This window comes from Humulus lupulus, chromosome 7, assembly GCF_963169125.1.
Source record: "Humulus lupulus chromosome 7, drHumLupu1.1, whole genome shotgun sequence".
Classification (NCBI taxonomy): Eukaryota; Viridiplantae; Streptophyta; class Magnoliopsida; order Rosales; family Cannabaceae; genus Humulus; species Humulus lupulus.
Genome location: NC_084799.1, coordinates 13,524,965 through 13,534,236, shown reverse-complemented (window position 1 = coordinate 13,534,236; position 9,272 = coordinate 13,524,965). Strand labels below are relative to the sequence as shown.

The 9,272-nt window shown below is 31.4% G+C and overlaps 1 protein-coding gene across 1 annotated transcript; it reads left to right on the top strand.

Moving 5' to 3' along the window:
* Positions 1–7,888: 7,888 nt before the first annotated feature.
* Positions 7,889–8,951, top strand: LOC133790733 (barwin-like). The gene is made up of 2 exons (XM_062228486.1): positions 7,889–8,347; positions 8,451–8,951. Exons 1-2 carry the CDS (start codon positions 7,928–7,930, stop codon positions 8,688–8,690), a joined length of 660 nt encoding a protein of 219 aa, XP_062084470.1. The 5' UTR covers positions 7,889–7,927; the 3' UTR covers positions 8,691–8,951.
* The last annotated feature ends 321 nt before the right edge of the window (positions 8,952–9,272 follow it).

Below are 9,272 nucleotides of genomic sequence, written 5' to 3'. Positions count from 1 at the left end.
TTAATTACACCTCTCTTCTTTTATGCGTATTTGGCTTGACCATAACATGTTATTATTTTTAAGATGCTGTGAATTTGTATATATGTACCTTTTTGTTTTAATTATTATTACTTTAAACACGATGGTCAGACGATGTTTGTTTGTGCTCGGGATTTATTTTAAGAAAAATATTATGTTATTCATAAGATATAATCGTTTTGGATAAATAATGTCGTTTTCAAGATAAATTCTTCCTTTGATATAATCGTGTCGTTTTCTAAGGATATTTACGGTTTTTTATTTTAATTTTATGATTTGTTCTCCATCGTTGCTCTACAGCCATATCCATGAATCTATCAACTTTAATTGATTTTTTATGTAGCATATAAAATTATTAATTTTGATTATTAATTGCATTCTTTCAATTATTAAGTTATGTTGAATTGTAGTAATTGTATTGTATTGAAGTTATTTGTTATTATAAGTTTTGTTATTGTATTGCGGAAGTCATTGAAATTTTGACGATTTTGGAGAATGGCTGCAATTCTCAAATAATTTTTTTCCTTTATTAATATAGTGAGATTTTATAATTTCAACATAATTTATTTAGTTGACAATTTTAATATCTTTTTATCATTTCATTTATTATTTTTCTTTTCAACTAACTACAAATATTCTTGATATTTGAAGTAAAACAAGAAAAATACATGTTTATAGATTATAATTTTTATTGTTATTTTAGAGTGAGATCTTAATTTTACGATTAGAACTTTTTGTTTTTATTATTGTTATTTCATTCTTAAAATTTTAATATTCACATCAATTTTATTATTTTGGTATTTTTTGTAGTTTGTTTCTCAGTTTTCTAATCAAAATGATGTAGTTTTAATGTTGGCTTTGGATCGGTCCTCCATTTCATGTTGAATATGACATGTTGATTTTAGTCCTTGTATTCTCTAAGAGTTCCTTATATTTTACTAAGTTAGTTCTTTATTAGAGAATGTTACAAATTTGTTGTCTAATTTTCTCCTAATCTATCTAAAAGTTAGTCGTTATTTCTAGGGTTTATACTTTTTCAGACTTTGTGTGTTGTCTTATTACTTGTTTAGACCTTGTATTTTAACAAATTACTTTTTGGACCATATGTTTTGTAAAATGGTTCAAATAGAACCCTAAACCCGATTTTGGTCAAAGTTTTCTCAACTGAAATCACAAATAATTCACCAAACTAACAATTCATAACAAAAATAAAATCATTCTGCTTAAAAATGGTGTTGTTATATTCAATTGTTTATGTATCAAAATTGAGTTTAGGAGTCTATTTGACCCATTTTACAAAATATAAGGTCCAAAAATAAATTTTTTAAAACACAAGGTCCAAACAGGTAATAAAAAAAATTACAGAATCTAAAAAAGTATAAATCCTTATTTCTATTAAATTGTTACTCGAACTGTTTTTATATTATGATGATGTTCTAGATGCTGCAGCTTTTAGAATGATGTCGTTTTTATACGTTGGTGTCATTTTTCTGATTCCATCCCATCAATTTTTATAATATTGTCGTTTACCAAAAAGATGTCGTTTGAATTTTCTGATATCGTCTTTTGTTTTTTTAAGGTATAAAAATTGTGGTGCCGTATATCTGTATTATTATTATTATTTTGATAATTGACCAAATGCTTATTTTATGGATTACATAAAGTTATAATAAAAGTTAGAATTTCTTCCAACCGAGGTGCATGTCTAGCTAAACCATTAGCAGCCTATTACCATTTTGCGACATATGAGCTAGTCATAAAAGACAAATAACAAAGATCTAATATTTCTAATAATACAAACCTAAAAGAGAGAACCTCGCTCACAATAACCTTTGAGCCGCTCACAATAAAAGAAATAAAGATAACAAGCTCTAAACACCAAATAAAAGCAAAAGATATCGCCAAAGCCTCCGCATCTTTTGAAGACAAATAACTTGGAAGTCTCTTCGCCATAGCTCCTAATGGAAAATCGTCAAAATCACAAATAATAGCTCCGAAACCAAGAAGGTCATTCTCAAGATTGATTGCAACATCTACATTCAACTTGAGACGACCTAGAGGAGGGGCTTTTCCATAAGACTGGGTGCACAGAAACTTGATGTAATCCAAATTAGGGTTGAACTAACAGAGCTCTTATAATATTTATCTGCCCATTGAAGTAGAACAAAAGCAGTATGATAAGGAGAACCATGTTTTGCTTTGTTTTGCTCTCCCAAATAGTCCATGTATAAATGATAAGTGAGCAAAATTCGAAAAAAGACAAAGTGGAAAGTAAAGAATGTAGAATGTCAACCATACTCCAAGAGAGTGAAGGCTTTATGATGCTCCAAAACTTTGTCAATTACCAAACTTGAGGATATATAAATGACATAGGAACAAAGCATGTAGCACATCATCGTGGTGCCAATCACAATAAAAGCAAGAGCAAGCACAAGCAACATGATGAGTTTGGAGAGATACAATAGTAGGGATGATATCATGACAGACACGCCAACAAGTTGACTTTTCGCTGAAGCTTCAAAGACCATAAGGTACGCCGCCATTTCACTACTACAAAAACATTATTTTAGGACACTCACATAGATGCGAGTCCTAAAAACAACTCCTGAACTTTTTAGGACTTAAAGAATTTCTTTTAGGGCTCACGGAGCGAGTCCTAAAAACTGATGCATGTCCTAAAAGTTTGATTTGTTTTTTTAATATACACCTCTTGGACTTTTTAGGGTTCGCGAAACGAGTCATAAAAACTGACGCGTGTCCTAAATTCTAGATTTTTTTTCTAAATTTTTAATACTATTAAATTTTTATTTATAATAATTTTTATATCAAAATTTAAATTAATTATGATATAAAGAATAATATACTTAAATTTTATTTAAAAAAATTATAAGCTGTTAGATTTTAAATATAATTAGAAAATAAAAAGTAATAATATATCATTAATATTTTATTGTATTTTTTTCTTAATATCATTAAATTTTGTATTTAAAATTAAAATAAAAACTAAAAATTCTACCCAACCCACGTTTTTTTTCCTTTTCTCCTAAACCCTATCTTTATCTCTTTCTCACTTCTCAGCCGCAACACTCACCCTCTCAACTCCCTCTCCCTCACGCTCGGCGAACAGCACGAACGGCGAACGATCATGGGTATTGGGCAAACGGTGGGGGCTTGGGGGCCGATCATGGGAAAACAGCACAAACGATAGGGGCTCGGGGGTCTTGGGTGGCTCGGTCTCGCGGAGGGGTCATGGGTGGCGGTGTAGTTAGCGGCACGACAATGTGGTTGGACTCGGCGTCGTGGATGCAGGCGCAAGTGGGGGACTCGACATCATTGGCTCAATCGACTGTAAGGCGTGGGGCGTCCATGAGTGCTGGGTAAGTTTTATTTCCTTCTTTTCTATGAGTTAGCTTCTATCTATTTCCTTCTTTTTAATAACTTTAACACTCTAGATTTTTAGTTAATTGATTGAAACCTGGTGACTGCAACAATGGACAGATGGTTTACTTTGTTAACAAGGTATCTTATATTTTCTTCTCTCCAGATGTTGGATGTGTACGGTAATCATGTTATGGAAGGCTCTGAAGTTCAGGTGGATGTACAAGGATTTTAGATGCTAGATCAACTAGGCCCCAGGCGTAAGGTCAGTATCTTTGTACATTTCTTGCATAATTATTTAATATGAAGCATATAACTATCGTAGCTTAATAGGTTAGTATGAAGCATATAAGATAGGCTCACCCTTTTATTATTGGTTTTACTATGTTCTGTTTTCTGTTTCAAGCTATATTTCAGCTTATTGAGATAGTCCCTTGATCTCTATTCTTTGTATTTTTTTTCTTCCCCATTATTAATAAGACAAAGAAGTTTCTTTTTTAAAAAAAAAAAGGAAATTACCATAGCTTAATAGTTTTCCTTGGAAGAAAGCATTTAATTACTTCTAATGTTTTAGTTCTTAAAATGGACCTAAATGCATATCATCTTGATAATAATTCGTTAAATATAGGTGAATTCTGATGGATGTGTCGACCTTAGTGGTCTCTTGAACATAACAGCCGGTTATGGAGAGAATGGTAAGTGTCTTTACCTGAGAACTTTATCTCTGTTAAGTTGGGCTTGTAGATCTCTAGTTATGAGTGGTAATGCAGTTTTATTCATGCTCTTATGCCAGCATCACTTAGAATAACTCAAGGCAAACGTGTGTTGAATAACACAAAGTTTTGTGTTTGTTTGTGCGTGTCAAAAAATTGCTATGCTATAACTACGTATACAACTCTTGAAGTGTATATTTATTTTATTGTCTTCATATGGAAGTAAAATCTCTGTTTTTGAGTTGATTAAACAAAAGCTTGAGAACATCGTCAAGTGATGAATGAATGACATATGTACTCAAAAGAAATATGTAATATTGACTTACAAGTTACAACATGTTATACTATATTTGTACTATTCATTCTATATCTGTGTCTTGTGCAGTATCATTCTCACTTATTGTCCTTAGGCTTACCAAAAACCACCGCCTCTCTTCATAGAGGCGTAAGCCTCTTTCCCTCCTACCAGGGCTTAAGTCCTAAAACTTTTTATGATCGCCTCAAATTGAAGCGCGCCTCAGAAACGCTTTTTTAAATCATGTTCGGGTCTTTGTCTTCTGTGAACTGTAATATAATTTGATCTTAAAGCATTGAATTGGTACTTGGCTTGCATCATGTTGTTTATGAATGCTTGTTTCGTTCTTGAGAGTGCAAATTAAGAATGAGTTTTGTGTTTCACTCTTTACTCATCTTTATTATGTATGATATTGATCTAATTTTATTATGCAGGGTTGCAAATAGCTCTATTATTGGGAAATGTATAACAAAAAAAAATGTCATGATGCTGCCATAGTTGATTATTCCAATGTTTAAAGTGGACAAGAAGTGTTCATTCAAAGAAAGAGATTGAGAGAAAGGTTGCTAGTCATTGATTAATTTAGTCAATTGAGTTATATATGCTCTTTTTTATTGTACTAATAAGTAGGAATTTATTCTATTTTATATTGAATTATGTTGTCGTTTATAATACATGTTGAGAAATTTAAATTTCTTTAAAAAAAATTGGCGTTTTTTCAGTTTTTTCTTTTTTAATTTCTTTTAATACATTTTGGACACTCAAATGGATATATATATTTTTTAAATAAAAATAAAATTGTAGCTACATTTTTTTTAAAAAAAAATTACTTTTAAGGGCATGCAAATCGAGCTATAAAATCTTAATTTAAAGACACTCAACGAGATCTTTTAGGACACGCATTGCGAGTCCTAAAAATTTACTTAAAGACACTCAGTTTTAAGGCTCTCCAATAGAGGACTCGCGCCCCGCGAGTCCTAAAAAGCCTGTTTTGTAGTAGTGTTTGGACAAATGCTGAGTGGAAAAAGGAGTAAATAGGCGTGCAGCTGCAACATTAGATGTACAATGTCGTATTCAAGATACTTAATTTATTCTATGACATTATCTATTTGAATCCCGTGTTTCTTCATCAAAATTGGGTTTAGTGGTTTATTTGAATCATTTTACAAAATACAAAGTCTAAAAAATAATTTGTTAAAATACAAAGTCCAAACAAATAATGAGACAAAAGATATGATCCAAAACAATATAAATATGATGTAATAATAAGTTCTTCAATAAGATGGAGTTTTCGTAAATTCATAAATAAGAGGCAGTAAACACATGATGTTTCATACTTTATTTTCGTTTTCCAATAAGATGCAGTTCTGTTTTGTTTTCTTCTAAAGCAGTTTTGTTAATTCATAAATTGTCGTTTTTTTTGTTGTTATCCTTTTAAAATATGTGTCGTTTTCCAAATTACTGATGGTTTTAGAATATTGTTGTTTTTCTATAATAGTGTCGTTTTATTGATGCCATCATTTTTATAATATTGTCGTTCACCAAAATATCTGTAGTTCTTGACTGTCATACATCTATTGTTCGTTTACATACAAAGGTTAATTTATTTGAAGTTCTAGCAAATTAATAAAGAGTAGAAACGTAGGTTACACATATCTAATTTGTTATCTTGTCACCAAAGTTCTTTGATTCTCATTTTTTGCATGTAGTTGTTAGTTTTAGAAACACAACATGAGCATTAGGAAATCACAAATGAGATTCAACAACAACAATTTTAATGTTGAATCAATTCTAAGATCATATTTTATTTAGGACATTAATTGCACAATAATAAACATGCTTCTTAAGTTTGGCATTGAATCTCCAACGGACATCTTGATCCTGTCTTTGATGCAAATCTGTCCAAAAAAACACAAGAGACACAAAATCTAGAGAGAAAAGTGGAAAAGAGAACCTATGGAAAACAAACCTTTATCAAACCACCATGTACCAATTATCACACATACACCTATGTATATCATGCCCTTCTACCTAAGGGTATCTTGGACTTATATTATTAATTTAATGATGGTAGATTATGATTTGATGGACCAACTTACAGTTATTAGGGTGCTATCATGTGCCTAAAATACAATTAGTAAGTATTAATTATTCTTTTATGGTTATGATTATAAGATTATGTTTGTTATTATATTAATTGATGTAATAATTTTAATAGTAGTACTATATTATATATACCTAAATGTTCGAATAATAATGATAGATATGTGACTTATTTATGTCCAAAAGGTATATTACACTGAAATTATTATGCTTTCTACTGTTGAGAAAATCTTTGTCAATTCTTAGGTTTGTGATATGGTCCACTCTAAAGGGTGAAAAAGAGGGACTAAATAAAGGAAGACATCAAATGGGAATTGGAAACTTATTTTTACAAATTTACCTCTCCAATATGATTATTTAACAACATATCAAATTATTTATATTGATTAACAAAATAATTAATACTAAAAATTAAAATTTTAAATATATATAGTATCTTATGAAGAGTAGAACACATTAAAAATAGAAAAAATAGAGACAAACAATTTTTATTGATATAAAAGAAGATAAAAAATTTGCTTCTTTTTAAAACAGATTGAGCCGAATTAAGAGTAGGACATATTGGAATAATTAAATAATTAAACAGAAAGAATTGGTCGTAAGTTTGTAATTAATGTTGTTTCCTCTAAGAATGATGTCGATTATTATACGATGATATTAGGGAAATTTTAAAAAATATATACAATTCATAATTTTTTTGTTTGAAAATAGGGTTGAGAAAAATAATTAGAAAAATATCTATATATTTTTTTTTTACAAAAATACCTACTGGCAATTAATTAATAAATATTAACAAAAAGTAATTGCAAATGGCATTTCTGTAAATATGTATACATTTTAAAAACTAAGATTTCAATGCATTGTCATTATTTTTAACATACCAAATAGCACAGCGAAAAAAATACTTTATATCTAAGACAGCAACATTTTTATTTTTAAATAAGTCCGTATGGTTGAATAAAAAATATATATTAAGATTTTCATGCCATTCCTACCAAAATATAATGTTGAGACGACTTCAATGGCAGTCTACTAAACGTTATTATTATCCATATGCATTTAATTAAAACTCCGCAGCCGCCGCACATGCTTTTAAATAACTTTTTTTTAGGTTTGGAAAAACACTCCAATGAATTGGTCATGCAATACCTCATCAATGTTCCCATATGTCTCCACCGTTGGATCAGCTAACTTCTCACCATGCAAATGATCCAAGACCCATCCAACGGTCTCAACACAATGTCTACTACACTATCCCAATGTTTAAAATTATAGCAACACATGGGCATTCATGACCATTCAACCTCGATAAAAAAAAAAGTCAAGCCAAATCTTTAATCCTAAATATATTTGTCATATGTGTATAAATAGGTCACACTCACCATCATTTCTTAAACGCAAAAGTCCTGAGAGTAAAACAATGAGCAAGCTTAGCATATTGGTGTTGGTTTTGGTGGTGTTAGCCATTGGTGGAGCTACGGCCGAGCAATGCGGAAGCCAAGCGGGCGGCGTCAAATGCCCGAACGGGCTGTGCTGCAGCAAATTCGGGTGGTGTGGCAACACCTTCGATTACTGCTCGCCCCAAGCTGGGTGCCAGAGCAATTGTTGGGGTGGCCCAACACCTGGACCAAGCCCACCTAGCGGCAGTGAAACTGTTGTACGAGCCACATACCATTTCTACAATCCAGCAGAGAACAACTGGGACTTGAGGGCTGTTAGTGCTTTTTGCTCTACTTGGGATGCCGATAAGCCTTTCTCATGGCGCAGCAAATATGGTTGGACTGCCTTCTGTGGACCATCCGGACCTAGGGGCCGTGACTCTTGTGGAAAGTGTTTGAGGGTATGCTCATATGCTCTATACCTTTTTCTTCTTTACCTTTTTAATCTTTGGTAACTTTCGTTTGATTGATTTGGGTATCATGTGATTATATATACATTTACAGCTTAGGAATACAAGAACTGGGGCAACCATAACAGCAAGGATTGTGGATCAGTGCAGCAATGGGGGCCTAGATTTGGACTTTAACACTATATTTAAGCCATTAGACACTGATGGATTTGGATTTCAACAGGGTTCTCTCCAAGTGGGCTACACATTTGTCGACTGTGGTAATGAGCTTAGTGATGATGAGCACCATCACCCTCTGAGCTCCATTATTGAGGAGAAAACTCAAGGGTTTTAATAAGAATATACACCCAACAGACTCTGCTTATATATAAAGCTGATAAGGCTTAGTTAAGCTTAAGATTAAGAGTTTAAATAAAGTTTTGGGAACTTTGTGTATCACACCATGCACATGTGATCTGAAATGTTCTTCTTGAGAACATAAATTTGTACCATGTTGTAGTATGCTTCTGTTTTTATCCAGTAATTACAGGGGATTATTATCATGGCTCAATTTGTGGTTATTATATGGTATTAATTAATGTCCAGTTTAGTCATAGATCTCTTGTTTTTGTCGTATGTTAATAGATTACTAAAACTTTATCCAAGAATTACGCTTTTTATCTAAATTAACTTGTATCAATTATTGGTTGCGTATTTAGTGCATCATGATATAGAAAATAAAACAAGATATTGAGATATATTTCAATAGCTAGAGTTAGAAGAAGCTTGTTGCCAATCGTAGTTACCTACGTGTCCATATTTTATCCAAAACATATATAAAATATTTAATAAATAAATAAAAATATATAGTGATGACGATGTCGATGCAGAGTCTTGTCCATATTACCTTAATTACCATTTATGTATAGGCGCCGCC